This window comes from Anser anser (assembly GCF_964211835.1).
Source record: "Anser anser genome assembly, chromosome: 13".
In the NCBI taxonomy this organism is placed as follows: Eukaryota; Metazoa; Chordata; class Aves; order Anseriformes; family Anatidae; genus Anser; species Anser anser.
In genome coordinates, this window is record NC_139734.1 from 10,817,145 (window position 1) to 10,836,568 (window position 19,424).

At 39.1% G+C, this 19,424-nt stretch overlaps 1 protein-coding gene across 16 annotated transcripts in view; it reads right to left on the minus strand.

The window, feature by feature from the left end:
* The window catches only part of AFF2 (ALF transcription elongation factor 2), a 426,609-nt gene that overhangs the window by 229,135 nt on the left and 178,050 nt on the right, over positions 1-19,424 (minus strand). For all 16 annotated transcript variants that reach the window (XM_083797145.1, XM_083797153.1, XM_083797147.1 and 13 more), the window contains 2 exons: positions 14,188-14,308; positions 6,677-7,567 (listed from right to left, as the gene is read on the minus strand). In XM_083797145.1, coding sequence (XP_083653271.1) covers positions 6,677-7,567; positions 14,188-14,308 — 1,012 coding nt within the window. The remainder of the gene's footprint in view (positions 1-6,676; positions 7,568-14,187; positions 14,309-19,424) is intronic.

Sequence of the window (19,424 nt, forward strand, 5' to 3'; positions counted from 1 at the left end):
TTTATGCCTCTTTTTATACATTTAAGAAGAATGTATTGGATGCAATATTTTCACCACATTCACTTGGTGAGTGGCCCTGGGAGAAAGTCAATTATAGCTGCCAGCAAGAGCCCCAGCTCTTGTTAAAGGAGCCAAGGCTGTCCTGAGAAGCCCCACATTCAGTCCCAGTGATGATTCATGATAGCTGTCATTATCCATGCAAAAATGTGCACAGACTCTCTTGCCTGAACTTTAAAACAAAACAAAAAGTGACTTCTGTGTTCTTGGACTGCTTAAAACCGTAATTCTTATGCTCTCTACAAAGAGAAAAAAAAAAACCCACACCCAAAGGTATGACTGAAAAGAGCAGTGAACATCTACATAGGTTCCTTCTATCTAGCTGTGTGTTACTTTAAAGGTTTGAGTCAGATAAAATAATATTTAACTTAGCTCATGGTAAAGTTTACAAATGGCCATTCATTCTCACACAGTGAGCCAAACACAGATCCACAAATATCTGCCAATCCTGCTCTCCGCAAGCCGACGACATGCTGTTCACAGCCCTGAGTGAAAGCATACATCTCAAAAAATCAAATACCTGAAAATGGTGCTTTCTCATCTTTTGTTACACAAGCATTCTTTGTTTTACAGTTCACAGAGACAGGATAGTCACTAAAGCAGGTCATGTTCCACAGCAGTGTTAACAAATAGCGCAAAGGCTCCGGCTTTGTTAGCGCTGCTGGACTACTCCTGGAAGAGCACCCGGCTTAGCTGACAGCTACGCAGAGCATCAAGATCCAGGAGTATTCTTCCTGGTGTGTTTGCAATGCACATAGATGAAAAGAAGATGCTGAAAAATCAGCTCTACCAACTTCTGCTCATTAGTCAAAAAGTACATTGCCAGTCAACATAAAGACGATTTCACAACACTTAACTAGATTTTGATATGGCTTGATATGTTCTCCTTAAATTAATTGGAGCAAGTAGAAGAGAGATGCAGTTTTAGTTATGGAAAAGCAGCCATAGTACTGTATACTTACTCCATGTTTTTTCAATGAAAATCTGAAAAATACTCCTCTAAGGGTGGAAAGCAAATATTATAGCCCCCCTTTCCTAGTCAGATGCACCAAAACACTGAGGACCACAAATCAAAAAGGGGAACAGGATTGATTATTTAAAGATTTCTGACTTCTGTTCAATCTACAGAACTCAATAAATTAAGCTTGCTATAACAAGTTTGAGAAGTACCAACAAAGTGACACTGTCACATAGTCACAGACCAAATCTATTGGCAGAGCTATGCATACACCCTGCAGTCCCCCCAGGCCACTAAATGATGCCTCCCCATCTTTGCTCAAGCAAAACCAATTCTACTGCTGCTCTCCCCAAAGCCTTTAAGGTCATCTTATTTTGTGACAATATTATATCACAGTATTCGGGTAACAGTATTTCTTAATCTTAACTTGGATCACTAACAAGCCACTTACAAGCAGCTACTTGGGCACTGCAGAATTAAAAAAAAAAAAAAGTTAAAAAATCACTTTTCTAACACAAAACTTTTTCTAAGACTATGATCTTTTAACTATAGCTAATTTTATGGGCAGTCTCGGAGATAAAATGCAAAGTCCTCATTGGTCACAGAGGTTAAAATTCAGGCCCTAAATATGCATAATTACTTTTTACATTTTATTTAAAATAGTAAGCTGTCCTCTTGCTGTTCCTGCAAAATACTTTTCCTAACAATTGTCCGAGCAATCGGACAGTAGCCTTAGAAAGGCCACAATAAGAGGTCTTCAGTCGAGTGGTGTCATATGGTCTTCATTTAGAAGTATCACAAGAACATTACTTCTCACAGTATTTACAAATGAAAAACATATGGCTGTAACCTGTAATACTGCAAGAAATACTGCTCTTTGGGTTTGTTTTTGGCCTCAGACTTTTGAAATATGAACCAAGCAAAGGGATTTCAGCTTAATGCTTGATTCGGTCCATTCTTCTTCAGAGCTCAAAGTCTGGGGAATGGATAAAGCCTGCATTTGAAAAAAAAGTGATTTGCCCACAACTATGGTAATGCACTATAGCTGGCAACCAGAGAAGCATGTATGTCAGAAGGGCGTGGGGATGGTTAAAGACATCTACTTTCCATTTAATTAAAAAAAAAAAAAAAGATATTAAACTGGCTTTGGTTCCTACCAAAGAGTTTTATAAGGCATATATAGGCCCCTTGCATTTACTATTTAGGTTCAATCAATATGGTTATCTACCTGTCAATTTTTCTTGCTCTTTAATGCAGAAAGAGAGCAGCCTTTTTTATAGCTAGCTCAGAAAGTACTAAGCTAATCAATACATGCAGTGATAACAGAATGATTTGAAACATGTAACAGAAGCTTATCACTTTGCAGTATACTGAACCCGTCAAAATATTTTCCTAGAAGTAAAGTGAAAATAGAAGTTCTTCATTTTTTATTACTTAAGTGGGTGGTGACATAGACGTTGTAGGCCGTTTGGATTTGTTCCTAGCTTTGTATTTTTAGGGAAATTTGGTATATGAGCGTTTGTTACTTTGTAGGAATGTGAGGCCAATTGTGCAGTGAGATTTAAAAACTCTGCCTAGAGAATCAAACATTATCTCAATTGCCCTTGATTTCCTGTCCCTAAACATTTATTGGAAATCCATGCATTGTTCTGGAGAACCGTGCATAAGATTTTCCAGGAACACATCTTCTGATGTTCCCACAGACCTTAAAACCCTTTACTTTACTCAATACTCTCAGTAATTTGTGTTTGAGCCCAATCTGAAAAGTACAGGCTTTCCTTTCAACTATCTCCTGCTGAGTTAGTCGATTTGAAATAATTTGTAAGCATCTGATTTCTAGAGGTTTAAATATACATACACGTATCAAGATTCTGGATTTTAATGCAGCAGAGAGAGGATCAGTTGTTAGTATGGTCTCTAACCTCTACTTTTTTTGAATAAATGCATATAGGATTTAGCTACGCAATTCTCCTTGGCTGGTAAGTAACAATCATCTGCCATCATACAATTTAAGTAGGTGGAATTCTACATAATACAAAAGCTCTTTGTGATGTCCCAGGCTTGCCACAATTTACCAAATGTTAAATACAAGCTCAAAATTAATGTATGTATGTATGTAAATACAGAATAAAGAGATCGGCGTTAATAAGAAAGGAACAGGAAATAATGTTTACAGCTGGAGGCTTCTTATCAATTTTATGTTTTAGCTCCAGGGCTGTTGTTATCAATTCTATGTCATGTTATCTGGTGCATTTCTGCATGCCCCCCGGAAGACATGACAGACTTATGGCCTTCCAGTTCCAAAAGCTCTGCTTCACAGTTTCTGAATCCTGGAGGCTGCAAGCCTGGTAACTGGTGATTACATTGGGTTTTACCCAAGGCACCAAAGCATTACAGTTTTTTTACCTTCAGCCTTAGAAAATGATACCAATAAGTAAAACACAGCAGAAAGGTAAAAGAAATCAAAAGGATCACACAACCATAAAGAAATCTTTAAATTACAAAACGAAGTCTACAGAAGCTCTGCTGTTCCTGTTCCTCTACCAGAAGTGTCCATGCATGGTGCAGACAGGTCTGAACGAGCTCTTTGTGGTAAGTCTGGGTCTGGAAATCATAGAGCAGCATCCATTGAGAGGTAAGGGTTATTCCATGGGTGCAAAAGAGCTGCCACCACTATATTCTGACCCAATCTCGTAAGTCTGTGTGAACTCACCATGAATCTTTACAAGCTCAGAAATCACTAAACCACAATCCACTGCACAGTGGAGACATGCCAGCAGCAAGGCATTAACATCCTTGTCCACTCCAGAGGAGCTGAAAGATGGATGGGCATATCTGAGGGCAGAACTGGGCCCTGAGAATGAGCAAAGATTCTTAGAGCAACACCTCAAGTGACACAAATTACGTTATAAAATTGATCACTTCCTTACACATGGCAGAATGCTTCCAGGGCACTCAACATCCTATTCCATTAAGCCATGATAAATGAGACCATATTTCCACATCACTCTGAGCTCATCTTTTAAATCTGCTTCTTCCAATATTTGGTTACTTTTTCCCCCTCCTTAAGATATTAAAAACTGTCTTTTTCTTTCCCACCATGACACATCTTAATAGATGACATTATTGTAGGACTGTCACAGAGGAGTTTTATTTCTCCACAGAATTCCTCATTTTGAGAGCATGCAAAATTTTGAGAAAAATCACTGAAAAAAGTTTGGTGTGCAATCTCAATGTGTAGACTTGGCAACTTGAAAAGTGGACTCAGATGCGGGAGGGCTACAGAACAAATGATGGAGAAATGCCCCCAAAAGTAACTCTCCTAGTGCTAGTTCGAAGAAGATCACCACCACCGCCACCTGGAACAGTGTTAGGATGGAAACCCGTGGAGCAGGAGCAAAATTGTTTCAAGCAGATGACTACGGCTGGAGGTGGCTAGGGAGGGTTCATAAATTGATAAGCACCACCGAAGGATCATAAGCCTCCACATCAATTGTATAAAGATTACAACAGAGCCACTCACTGCAGTCATTCTGAAAAGGTTATGGGTTTCACAGGTGTGCACTGTCAGTTCTGATTAAGCTTAAACTAAGCCAGTTATCTATAACGTTGGATTGGAAGGAGTTTTATTGCTGAACGCAGGGTAAATCAAATTCAGGATACACATCTGTGGAAAAACACAGAGGGCCAAAGTTCACAGTCCTGACACAGGCAAAAAAAATAAAAAAAATCCAACCCTCCAAACTCAGGAGGAGATTTGCCTGCAAAACATCCATCAGTCTGGCTATTGTCATATGTTCTGTATCAGAAAGGAGAGTTATACATCACCTCAACACAGCTTTGGGTTTTCTTTCCCTTTTCAAATCATTGCTCACTTTCATGAAACAGAGACTGTTTTAAAATTATTACCTGCATTCAGTTCTAAAGTGCCTAGAGTTTACCATTTATCTGATCATAAATGAAATTAATTATACACCCGTACTTTTCACTACACAAGATATAAACTAAGGCAGCAATAGCAACAACTTCACAACTTAATTTTTCATCTCTGTAACTAGAAACCTTTCTAAAAACAGTCCACATTAGAGATCCTCAGAACTACACAAAAAAGACCGTGGGTGAAATCCTGTGCCCAAAAAGAACTGGTACCAACTCAATTGATTTCAACAGTGCCAGGATTTCACCAGAAAAATCAAAAAAAAAAAAAAAGACAAGTTGCAAAAGACACATTCTGTTTCCAAAAATACTTCATATTAATGCTGCACTTGAAAGTATGTCTATTGACTCATAGTGTTAATAGATGGCAAAAGTGAATAAATGTATTTGCTTTTGCAACATCATTATTTCCTTTGCATGCAATTATTTACTTGCCAAACAATGCTAGCGACAAATCGCAACAGACTATGAAGCCATCTACATCAGCAGATTTTTAACCTAAGGTAAAAATAAACAGAAACATCTGTAAAGTAATCTTGTACAAAGCTACGTTTATTAACAAATACATTTTCTAATAAAACACCATCTGCAAGCAACCCTCAGCTTCCACTTGATATAAATAGGCCTTTTACTGTTTTCAGATGCAGTTCCCAGAAAATTATTCCAAGCTCTACTGCAAAACACATCAGTCTTTGTTGCTGCCTGGAATGTTAATAAATAACATCAAGTTTTTAAATAGTCAAACAAATTATTGGCTTGAAACAATTACTCCAGTAGAAAAAGCTGACCTTTTGCAATAAAGTGGCTTAAGAATGCATCACTCCTCATTCCTAGTATAAAAATATTACCAAACAGGGAAATATTTTGCAGAAAACAAAAAACTATGAAAACCCCATATTGCAATTCTGCTCATACACACGCTATAAACCTACCTTGAAATAGTTACTGCTTTAGAGAAACTCAGAATAAGAGAAAAAGTATACAGACTGTAAATAGTTCAATTGGTATCCTTATTATACATCTGTGCTTGGAGTGGACGTGAATATGAACAGATTAAAATGTTCCTCACAGGAATATTGTACTGACCAGCAATACAAAATTCAACAGCTTAAACTGTTGGTAGCAGAGACTGGGACTGAATCCCAATATTAAGAGCTCTTCAAAATGCATAAAAGCTTTAATGGGACACATTTTCATAAGCATTACTCAGAATTTAAGCCACATTAATTCCATTAAAAGCAATGGGAATTCAGCAAACTCTGCAAATAAACTCCTTACTGGTAGAACTGTTTAGTACTGCTGAAGTCTGGAGACTGCCATTTTTCCTCAAAGAGATTAAAACACTGATATTTATGTCAAACTACCTCCTAACTGAATATGCAAAATAGTGAAAACTGCAGATGAACCAAGATATTAGAGTTCTCTGTCCAGAATTCTAGCTGGTATAAATGTATTATACCCAACTGAGACCTAGCCTTTTAATATTAATTGGAAACAAGCAATGTTAATATTCCAATCTGTGATTTTAAAATTTCATTAAATATTTCTTACTGGGACTATCACAACAAACTTTGCCAAAAATAAAGTTAGTCATGCATACTCTAGAAAAAAAGGAATGTTTTAAAACATAGTTCCAGGAAAGGGAACTGCATATTTCCAAAGACAAGTATTCAGTGCACGAAATACTCAACCAGTACGAGAGAAAAGATATGTTGAACTACTTACTTCACCAACAGGAGGAATGTTAAGCTTTGGTACTTTGTTCTTCGAACTAGGGGTGTTCACTTTTCCTTCCAACAGCGTTCCAAAGGACTGATTTCCATATCCACTCTCAATTTCTATCGGAGGTTTCAGTTCAGGCGAGTCATTGGGTACCTGGTCTTGACCATCCATAGGCCTAACATACGCCGTAGGCTTTTGCTGGACCATGCTGTTTTTACAGTGAAGTCCTGGTGGGAAATTCTGGGTCGAAAGACCGTTGTTTGCAGATAACAAAGATGTGGAAGGAAGTGGAGATCCAGGACCATGACTTACAAACTCAAGCTCTGTGGGTGACTTTGAATGACTGTTTTCTTTGTAAGTATGTTCTCCAGCTGCTGACTTTGAATGATTATGCCGCCTTGAATGTGAAGATGCTGCCATAGAATTTGCTTCCTCAGTTCCTCCACTTTTATGCTGCTCACTCTGACAATTGTAGAGGTCTTCATACCTGCCCTGCGGCTGGTCATGAGAAGAGCTATGCTTTGTCCTACTCTGCTGACTACTGGATTGGCTTGGCTGGGCCCCACTAGAGTTGTGCCCACCACGTGACCAGTCTGTCCTCGACTTCCTGCTGCTCTGGTGACCGTGTAGCAAAGTAGAATTAGATGATAATGAAGAAGGTGGAGGCATTGATGTCGATGAGTGGCCACTGATCTGATGAGATGGGATCATCCTGTTTCTTTGTTCCGGGAAAAAGGTCTGTTCATTTTTGTCGATGGGCGTCTGCGGGACAGAATTCTTTGGGATTCCTACAAGGTGGCTCTGATTGGAATGGTTAGTTAGCAGGTCCTTCATCTCATCATAGTTTCCCAACGTGTTCTGGACACGGTTTGCAAGAGCATCACCTTTATTTGTCTAGAATAAATAAGCAAAAAGAGTGAATAAATTCCTGATTAGGAAGTTAATGCTTGGAATAGTTGTCTTAGAAGATGGCAAATGTTAGCTGTTTAATGGTGTCATGCTGACATTTAATTTAATTTCAATTACATTTTGCATATGTTATGTAAGAAGAATCTATCAATAACTGTGTTCAAAGAATCTCTTGAAATAGGCTTGCATGAGTAACACTTGTATACTGCTTCCCATTTTCTTAAATGTGCTCTCAGAGAAATGTTTAAATTACATCAGTTATGGATGTTATGAGCAAAACAGGCTGGTTTTATGTCAGAGAAGTTGGGCTTGTGCATTTCATATCTCGCAAAACATGAATGTACAATTACTGGTTACTCAGCATTTGAACTGCAATCACACATTTTATTTAAATATGTTATTGCACTTTCACCCCCTTGACTCATAGCTCTGCCATAAACAGAAGCCACGTAGTCTATAACAGACACTCAGGGGCAAGCTCTTCTACAGTGTAACTCCATTTCTCTATCCAAGGTCCAGTTTGACCCAAGGTATCTACTCTCTAAATACATAAAAGAAAATGCTTCTAACCACTGAAGAGTTATAGCAGTTTCAAATAAATGATCATTCCAAAGATTTCTTAAAGAATATAAATAGTGATGACTACCACATTCTTAAGTATTCTTCCCATTGTTTAAAGGCTGGTTGTATTTGTGAATCATGCTTTTCTTTGAATTCCAGTAATTACTAAATAAATACTGACTCATCTGTGTTTCACCACTATTATACTTTCCCTTCTGAAGCAGAAAATGTTTTGGTTTTTTATCCCTTTACCTTTACACTTACAAAAAGCTGGACAAATAAGCTGGAAGCTATAACTAATATGCAGCTAATTTCCTCTCTCCTTGTTCTAAGTCACCCCACAGAGACCCAACGTACCAGCCTTCTCACTGACCTTTATGTTTCATGGAAATGACCAGCAGAGAACTAAAACACCGCATTCCCAATGCTTATTACTTTACGTGACTCAAAGGATAAAACCAGAGCAAAAGTGTAGTTCAAGCAGATGGTTAACTTCTACAGTCTGGAATTAAATTATCATAGAACCATAGAATATCCTGACTTGGAAGGGGCCCGCAGGGATCATCGAGTCCAAGTCCTGGGTCCACACAGGACCACCCACAAATCAGACCCTGTATGTCTGAGAGCATTGTCCAAACACTTCTCGAACTCTGGTAGCTTGGTGCCGTGACCACCCCCTAGGGAGCCCGTCCCAGCGCCCAACCACCTCTCGGTGCAGAGCCTTTTCCTGACACCCAGCCTGACCCTCCTGTTGCAGCTTCACATCGTTCCCTTATGTATGCTGCAGCTACATAACCTAAGTAGTACACAGCGATACTTTAGGCTACAGCCAACTGTTTTTTTTGTTGTTTTGTTTTTTTTTTTTCACTCAATACAGCAAGTAATGTCACAATCCAAAGGGGCCTTAACACCAGGTCATAAAGATGGGGAAAGGCAGCACTATGAGCTTGTGGTTGGTTAGAGACAGTCCCACTTAATTCCTCAACCAAGGATGCTACCATGCCACCCTTTCCATCTTCCTCGAGTATTATGCAGAAATCTGAGTGATGAAAAAAATCCATGCATGGATTCCTCCTGAAATATCTGCTTATATTAACCACTACTGAACTAGTCAAGAGATGAGAAGAATATTGCAGAAAGATTTTTCTCTTAGTACTGCACATGCCATAAAAAATGTTGAAAAAAGATAATAAATGCAAATTTTCTTTTGCTCATTCTAAGGGATTGTAACATATATTACCACTGCACTGAGGCAGTGATTTAAAAATTAACTGTTCAGTGTTGTTCTCATCTATATACATTTTGCCAGCGCTCCTCAATGACACAGTTAATAATCCCAGTTGCGGAGAACCACGAATCACTTTTATTCACTAACTAAATCCCTAGGTTGGTCATTTTAGTGGCAAAATTATATTCTATCTGCGCTAAGAATAAGCTCTTTGTATATGAGCAGTCTCCTTCAACTGAGTTGCACAATGAGCCATTTGGGCAGCAGCCAAAACCAGGCTCTCTCTGTTCAGCCCCCAAATTTAAAACAAGGAGATTCCATTGTGCTTAAGGGCCCAGCAGGAATTATGATGCGAAGTCTAAACACTTACATACTTGTTCTGTTTCCTCCTTCCCCACCAAACACTTTAACTCCTTATGGGATGGCTCATAGGAAACAATCAAGTATCGAGAAAAGCCTGACCACTAACCTTTACCTCTGGTTCAGCTGCACTTCCAGGGTGTGTTTAGCTTACTGTCCAGAAAGTAAAAGGGGGGATAAAAAAGAATACTAAAAACCACATTATCACTGTAACACTTCAACGTCATGGCACATTAAATGGCTCTTGTCTAGGTCCTTACAGAGGGAATCAATATTTTAATTTGAATGTAGAGCTTTTCAAATATTTGGTTTTTTACATGTCATGATTATAAAAATAATTTTTGTTAATATTAACTCTGTTTTATGCAAGCTATTCACATTCTGGGGATAAAAGACCATGTAAAAGTATTATTATTTGTACTCATTTTCTGGGAGCATTAATAAAAATATATATTTATTGAAAAATATGGAGGTAATTAATTTAAATATCATTAGCATATTTTAAGTACGCTAAAGCTCTATCCAATAGTTGTTGAAGTCAATGGAAAGATTATTATTTTCTTCAATGTTTTTTAAGCCAGACTGAAAAGTAAAAACACATAGTGAATATGTGCAGCAAATTAGCTTACAGTGAAATAAAACTAGAGCACACAACTAAGACCAGACTTGTGCATCACATAACCTGACTAAGCTCACCGTTGCATAATTCAGTTTACTACCTGCATTTAAGGAATAAAGCATAACATTAGTATGTTTTTTGTTGTTGTTGTTTTTTTCCCCATCAGCAAATTCAGCGCTTTCACAAGAAGTAGAGTATTCTTGACAAGCTCGGATACCAGCAAGATAAACACAAAATCTGGTCATAATTTCTGGTTGTTCTTTGTTACTTCCAGATTGGGGACAATTTCTACCTTCATGTTCTGGATAATTGGCTGATTTCTCAAAGGAGACCTCTGTACAGCTTATTTTCTGAACAGCATGTTGAATCACAATTTTGCCGCTATCAAGGAAATGCATTTTCTGACTATTCCAAGGCATAAATTATATGTCTGGTTTGTGACTCGTGGCTAGCAGCCTTCCCCCTCATTCTAGGCTCTTGTTAATTTAGGAAATGTACACCCTCCTACATTTGCTTCTATTGCTTTCAAAAAAGATCTGTAATAGAATCCTATTGGAAGACTAATTTGCTAGCTAGCTATTGCATTATAGCTTTACAAAGAAAAGAACTAATGCACTCAAACTTATAGGCCCAATTTACTAGGGTTTTGTGAAAATTTGTATGAAACTTGAGGTTTCGTAATTCTTTCACTTTCTCATGCCTCAGTTAAACTAACCTCCCTGCATCAGAAGCTATTTTTTTTTTTTATCTGAAGCTTGAATAGGAGGTGCTTTACCTAAAAAGAGATAATAAATGATTTAACATTCGCCAAAGAATACCCAATGGAAATGCTGCCCATTGGGTTCTGTCTCTCAAGTTACAGTCTTGAACAAAACAAATCCCACCTCCTACTGTTTTCCCTAAAATACTCCTTGTCTCTGAAACTCTTTTCTAATTCAAAACGCTAAAAAATGTCAGCAACTCACGAGTAAAATTGCAGCTTCTCTCACTAAAACTCTCACACTGCTCTTTCAAATGTCTGTTGCCATAACACTGCAGGCTCTTCTCTGATCATCTCTGCCAAATTAAGCATTAGCGGGTTGGACCGGCATTTGAATGCAAGACCTGCAACCAGCATGCTCTGTAACTTGTATTAGGAGGCACACAGCCCTCACTGCCCAACCTTACCAAAATAACGCTGGATGTCATCCCATTGTTGGAGGTGGTGTTTCCCCACATGAGACAGTGGAGCTTCAAAAGAAGTCTTCCATCTTCTAATAAACATATACCAATCTATTTTATACACATGGATAAATACACCCCTTTTGATGTATGTTTACACATGACAATACACAGAATCAATGCAAAAACATGGACTTGTTCAAAACTTTAATGATCACCCATGTTTTAGCTGACCGATAGGAGGGATAAAAAGACAGATACGCTAATAGCTAGGGTAAAGAAGTGGTAGACAGAGGCAGATATGCTGGAAGGACAAATGTTCAGATCACGTAACTTGTGATACACGAGTGGTAGTAAGATCCATGAGAAAAACAGAAGAGACCCCCCCCTTTTTTTTTTTTCTTTTGGTCCTCCTCCTCTGACTGGTCAGCTTTCTTTGGCCAGGTTTTAATACCCCTAACTTTAGAGAAGTCTTAAAATAGTTGCCAGTCATTGAGTCGTTAAATCATCTAAACAGCAGTGGTGGTATTCCCTGCCTTGACAATCCCTTCCCTGGGTTACTGTTGAAGCAAATGGGGAAGGAATGATAAGCAAGTATGGACACTATGTCTGGGAATAAAATAAAAGAGACACTTTCTATTTCCTGAGACCTGTTATTCCCAACCTTCCCTTTGCCACTGTAGTCTCTACCTTACCTCCCACCCCTGGATCTTTCAGAGACATACTAGCCACCCCTTGAGATGATGTTCAGAAGCAGAGGTAGTCCAGCTGTGGATGTGCCCCTTGTGTCCATTACAGACCATGCCACTTGACCTTGCTGGGCAGTGCTTTGTTTTGTCCTGCTCCCACTGAGAGCAATGAGAATAAATGAGATGGATGCAGTTCGTTGTGTGCACCAGGCCCTGAACCTCATCCACAAAGAAACATCCATTCATCTCAAAATGGAACAGGGCTTCAAACTCAACATATAGTACATTCCTCCTCATCTCATGACCTCTTTATTTTATCCTAGAGTACAGATGCATAAAACCCTGAATTCAGTTTTGCAATTGCTTAAGAATACAAATCACTACTTATCCACTCAGATTCAGATCCACCTCTTGATTTGTATCTAGGACACTGTAGTGTGGCAGGTTCTTAGCAATGCAGAACTTACGAAGGAAACACCAGTATTATCATTTTGTTCCTTTTCCAGTGTAAAAAAAACAGAGGCAAGACCTAGCTTTCATATCCAGTCTTGGTTCTTTTTGTTCTGCAAATTTAAGACATGTAACTACTTATGCATGCAATTTCCTCTTAATTTATGTATTTCACAACTTATCATTACAATGTATTTTTAGCATAGTAATACATTATGCTTTGCTCAAGTCCACAGATCCCCAAACTTCCTCTCTAAGCACATGAAAAGCAATAAAGTATCTGTGTTTGTTGTTTATAAATTAAATTACCTCCAGAAATTTACCAGAATAATTTTTGCTTTGTGGTTTTCGAGTTTTTGATCACACATGTTGTATATTTTGTATATGCCCGGTGCAAATACACGCATTCTAAAAAAATGTAAAATGAGATATTACCATTCTTATGGTACAATAGATACCTGTTGGGAGGTACATTTCTAGTTCCTTACTCACAACTGAGTGCTGATTTGCATATCACTCTACCTATTGAAATCCAAATGACCACTCATATGTTTGTATGAACTGCAGGAAGTCTCAACAAAATCACTTCACAGTAAGTTAATATTTCCTCTAAATAAAGTTGCTAAAATGTGGTCCAGTGCAGAAATAGTGCATTGATTAGATTTTTATAAAAACAACAACAACAAAACACAAACAAACTCTCCAACTGCACAATCTTTATTTGGCTGAATAAGTCTCCCAGCCTATAATTATTAGACACCATTTGATAGTAATGCCAGTCTTTCCTCCTCCTTTTCTGGTGATTTTCAAAGAGCCCTCATCCTCCCTACAGCTGCTAACAATGTGAAATGGAAAGATGAAGTGGTGGCCTTTCAATGGATGTCACTGATTGGGAGGAGAAAGAGATATGGAAATTTACATTCTGATGAATTCTTCAGGGAATGTCTTACTGAAAATCAAAGCAGCAGAAATCATAAAGGGGGACATCCCTCGGTGATGAAAACCTCAGGCAGCGAAGCTCCTTAGAGAGAATAAGACTTGTCATAAGTCCCTTTCACACTCTTGTTATGGTCCCCAAGGATTCAGGCACTCTCCCAGAAGACTTCTTTGGATAGTTATGATTGCAAAAGAAAGCTTACGGACTCATTATTTATAGAGAAGACTTCAGTTTTAACAACTCAGGTATATTTTTTTCTTAAAAATAAAAGGACTAAGTGTAATTTTTGAAGGTACGACCCCGCTTGTAGAGATATCAGCTGCACATACTTCTATTGTGGGACTTTACTGTGTGGATAGAGGAAGAAAACTTTAACAGGACTGTAAGCAAAATTCCTGATTCTGCCAATGAAATGCTGGGTGTGGCATTCAGTTTGCTTTTCTGCAATATGTTGATTTGGAAGATCAGCGTATTCAAGGGTGGAAGTACCAATGCAGATGTGACTTTTCCCATAGGTGACAAGTAGTTTAATTTATATTTGCAAAATGCATTCAGGTAAAAAGACATTCTAAAAATGTAAAGCAAAACAATGCAATTTACCTTGTAGGGTTCCCCAAAGAGGTTAAAACCTGAAGCAAAGAGATCTTCATCTTGCTGGACTTCTTGGTTTCTTCTCTCCCATTCTTTCCGCTTAAGTGCACTCCTGTCTTGCTCATAGTGACTGAGGAAGAGAAAGGCAAAAAGATGGCATATTATTTTCCCCATCATTTAGTTACATGATCATTACTACCAGTAAGAACAGCAAAACCTCAGAAACTATGTAGCTCCTGAGGATAATTCTGAAAGAAAGAAAGCAAAAGCCACTACATAATTTTCCTAAATGTAAATTTGGAGTCATAATACTATATGAAATTGGGTAATAGGAACTATTCAGAACACTTCCAAAATGAAAACAACGTTTTTTTTCAAATTAACGGAACGTTATGCACGAGAATAATACAAATTTTGACACATTTGTATGAACAGTCTGCAGAATATATGAACATATACACATACACAAACACGTGCATGCGCACCTACAGAGAACGTCTCTGTGCAAATAAAGCAAAAGTGAAGTCAAGGAAGCGCTGCAATGTCTTCAAATGCAACTAACTGTGTAACACTTGTCTATATCCATCCCAACACTCCAGTTCAGCCTTGTGTGATTTAGACCACCTAATTTTGTCCCGTGTACTTGTTAAAATTTATGTAAGGCTTCACTGTGGGTGTCAAGGGTGTTTTAAGAAGGGTTTCTCTAGCCGTCTCCCAGAAGAGACTTTAGGGAAGTTGATTCTAGCAGCGGATAGTCCTACACCCAAACAAACAAACAAACAGGAAAGGATCTATCACCTCAGCGCAGCAATGGTGAGTGGCACTTATCTGTACGTCAGCTTACTCTGTGCACCTGCCAGACCTAGCTGACAAGCTGCGAGATCACACTCGCTTCTCCCCTGAATAGCACTGAAGTACTTTGGTCTCTCAGCTTTGCAAACTACCTCCTGCTCCTCTGAGGGAAAAGATATAATTAAAACCCTGAAGGGGAGGGGGGACAAGGAAGGAAAGAGGAAAGGAAGAGATGCATGCTTCAGCTTGCACTGACAACCCCTCACGTGACGAGCATTAAGGGACACTTCTGTGCTTTCAACCCATATTTGATTTGTTATGAGGCTTTTGGCTCTACTTTGTGTCAGTTAATTAGCTACCAAATTCCAGATGACAATTTGAAGAGCAGGTTTAGTACATGCACCGATGTCATCTGCTGTAAGCAATACTTCCCTGACAGACTCAGGACATGCACATACCCATGCCCGCCCCGTATGTACAGGCACTTACATACAGATGGACATATTACATATGTAACAAAGAACATTTAATTCTCCTGTCTCTGGTGAGAATGAATTAAACCTCTATAGAGCTCCACTGCACTTGGAAGATAACCAAATTTCTACAACTTTTGCCTTTTTAGCTCAGCATGATGTTGTATTGAAAGCTTCACACCGAGAGATATAATGAGGAATGAACTGCACAGTGATGAGGCTTTAACAGTGTATAAAGTCACTGATTTCTGAGTGAAACCACAATTACTAATTTGAAGCACCAGCTAATTAAAACCACAGCTATGTATTTAGCCTCTTGTTATACCTACTGCAGTTTATAATTATGAGGACCTCTTTATCTACTCAATTAAAGTTCTTATGATTCAGGCAGGTTGTGTTTGAACCTGCAAGCCCTGCAGAGAGCACAGGAAAGCATATGTCTGTTTCCTGATGACTCCCTGTATCGTTACACTCACACGCTTGTTTTTGTACAGGGAGGGAAAGAAAAAAGCCCAGACAAATGCCGCAGTGAAATCCTTAAATCAAAAATATGAATTAATAACCGGTATAAGCAACTCAAGATCACTCAGGTCTGAATTGCATAATGCTCGAGTATGACTCAGAAACTGAACGCAAAGGCACCTCCATAGGCTGAGCTGCAGGATTTCTATCCACCTTTTCCTTCCACAGGTGGGAAGTCTTTGAAGACGCCACGTAACGCCCCCCTGATGTGGTGACATCGCTGCCTCACATCCGCTCACCACCACCAAGCTCCAGAACATTCCTATAATCATTCGTGGTGTTTTTGCAGAAGATGATAGCACAATTTACTGGTTTCCTGAGGGGGAGCGAAGGGAAATTGTAACCACCGGTCACTTTACTACACTACCTGCTCACTAAAAGGTAGAGGAGGACACGACTCTCTCTTCCTGTCATGTCTCCATATCAGTCCTAAAGTCCACAGGTATGGGAGTAAGGGAACAAAAATCTCATGGGAGATCTTCCCAGTGACTTCTCTGACAGCCTCACCTATAGATGGTGCAATTCTTGCACCAAGAGCAGATCACAAAGCTAGGAGCCCAATCTCACCCGCAGCAGTCACTCAAGTTGGTGGGCCTACTGAAAGCAGGATATTATATCCTTCACGAGTAATCTTTTCTTATGCGAGCAGGCGCATCCCAGGCACTGCCACTTCAGAAAGAATTATTCATGAAAATTAGAGCTGCATTTTACAGCCTTACAATGGCAACCCTGGCCCAGTGTTTCAGGGTGAAATCCTGCACCCACTCAGATCGGACTGAATCTGGCCACTGAACACAGATCACAGAATCTCGGATCACAGACTTCAGCACAGAACAGATCTCATCTTTCATATGAGGCTTCAGCACTTTAGATAAAAGCTGGCTCTGGTCTCAAGCATGCAGAATATTTAGGGAACCAAGTAGAGGCCTTATGCCACATCTTAACTGAGAAAAAGCAGCAAAGGCTCTAAGACTATCCATACAAGTTTTGTGACACATTACAAAACCACTAATTCAAAAACGATGAAAACAGTGGTAACTCAAAATGGTACAATCGCTTTAAAAGGCATTATATTAAACTAAGACAGTATTTACAATTTTAACAGGAAAGGCTAAAAACACACACACACAAAGAAACAGTATTTTTTAAACACAACATACTTAGGTATCTCTCTTTCAATGCACATCTTTCTGAAAGACAGATGCTCCGTGCACCCAAGAGAGGAGCACAAAGGGACATCTCATGCCCTGGATCCCAATGATTTTTGCAGACTATCAAACTGAGCATCCATATTACCACACAAGCAAAGCCCTAAGTGAATTGCTGCCTCTACATCAATCCAAATCTTTCTCATAAATTGTCTTGTGAGAAAAAAAAAAATATTAAAGGTTTGCTTCAAACTTTCCACTCCCACAGTTACCCCGCAGCCTTAAGTGTACAAAGACTATACAAAAGCAAGTGGTTGCTCATCCTGTCAGATCATTTGCTTGGTGTATTTCTCTGCAAATGTATTTTTGCTATGCGAAAGCTTGACATGGCACTGATTGTGGCTGTGGAAAGTCAAATATGATAAAATCATATACAGATTAGGATAACTTTTTTGGGTTCCTTGTGATCCGAAGAGAAATGCTGATTAGATCTTAAGGTTGCAGAGCACTGAGAACCTAGTGGAATGTTCTCCAGAAACTCTTAATGCAGCCACGAGGCAATCTCTGGGACTTGTGTTTAATATAAAGCCTAACTAATGTTCTGTGAAATACGGATATGTGATTAGTGGTGAAGGTGTCAGTGAAACTATAGTCAGATACGACGAGGAACACCAGAGTTCAGCCTGTCTCATTAGTATGAGAAATCCTTCATGACTCCTCTAACGCCAGGAGAGTAGGAAATCACAAATACACAGTTTTGTAAACATTTAAAAAAGAGATTTAGAAGAAAACAGCTGGAGGCTGTGATACTCATTGTATCTGAGGGCCAGTTCCCTAGATACAGCTATTAGGTAACAACGCAGTTTAAATACATGAGCTTTATTGTTTTGTTACCACTTATTAGATTAATAATTGAATTAGAATGGGGAAGTCTGTACATAAATCTGAGAAGACCAGGAATGGTGAGCAATAAGAATGCTACAAAGTACACGAGACCACTGCTCTAAAAATTACCTGTGTGCTGGGTATGGCAGAAAGGATGGGAACAATAACACTACCGCTCTGCTTTAACATCAGCACGAGCTGCAAATGCATTTCAAATAAAGGCGTACTTAATCCTTTAAAATCAGACCAGCATACATCCATTTGTCATTTTTCTCAGCCACGGACACCCTCGGGGAGAGCGGGCGGTGAGCCGATGCGCTGTGACAGGCCAGGTGCTCAGCCCGGTGAAGCCGCAGTGCCGGCAAGGCCCAGGGAGCTGCACCCTTCGGCCCACGACGGTGACAGGGACGAGGGCGACAGGCAGAGAGGGGGAGAGGCTGGCTGATGGGGAAGGAGGCCGTAGCAAGTGCATGCCTGCTGTCTTTTGCCGTAGGTTATGGATTGGAAGCTAAAAACGTGGATCTGATTGTAAGAGATGGAAGTCAGGCACGGTCAAAAAAGAGATCTAGAAGTAGAATAAAAATTTAGGCACTGGAAAGGACAGTGCAATCATCTGCGGGGAAAGTAAGAAGATGCAGTGCAAGTGATCTGGAGGTAAAAGGAAAAAAAAAAACACGTTTAGGACATCGCAAAACAGCTAGAGGTTAGAGGGAAGAGTTAAAAGGAAAGCTGAAGAAGTAAGATGAACAGCTAAAGGCTGAGACCTGGCATTTGGGGTTTGTCCTCAAAGATGCTGTAACTAAAGCCACAGAGGTAGTCTCCCAAAGCGTGGAAGACTAGGAAAGGCAGACAAGCCTGACAGAGAGGAGAAAGGAGAAGAAAGAAGTCAGGCCAGACAAGTTTGAAGGAATAGTCACTATGACATGAAAAAAAAACCAACAAAAAGCAGAAGAGAATGATCAAATATCTAATGTTGCAGAAAAATCATGAATGAGAACAGAACACTGCTCTGTTGATTCAGACAAAACAACAAAAGTGCAATAGGGAAAGAATCAATAAAAAGCTGGAGCAGAGAGGCTTTATAGTAGTGACAGACTACATGCTGGATGATAAATGCATAACGTTAGAGAAAAACAGCATTTATCCACAAGTTAGGGAAGTAGTTTCTTTAAATATTGAAAGCAGCAATGTCTGAATTCACAAAAATGCACACTGATCAAATCAAATATTCTCCTGTAATAGTGCTCTCCCCTCTGCCTTAAAATATCAGGTTAGCCTAAATGATGAAAGAAGCTCTCAAACTGAAATGTTTGTCATTTGTGGAAACAAGAAATAAACAAAAGCTTCTAAACTAAGACATGGTGAATATAAAATGGAATAAATTTAAGAACTGAAAGTCCCTTCCCAAGGTTATTTCTTCACAGTT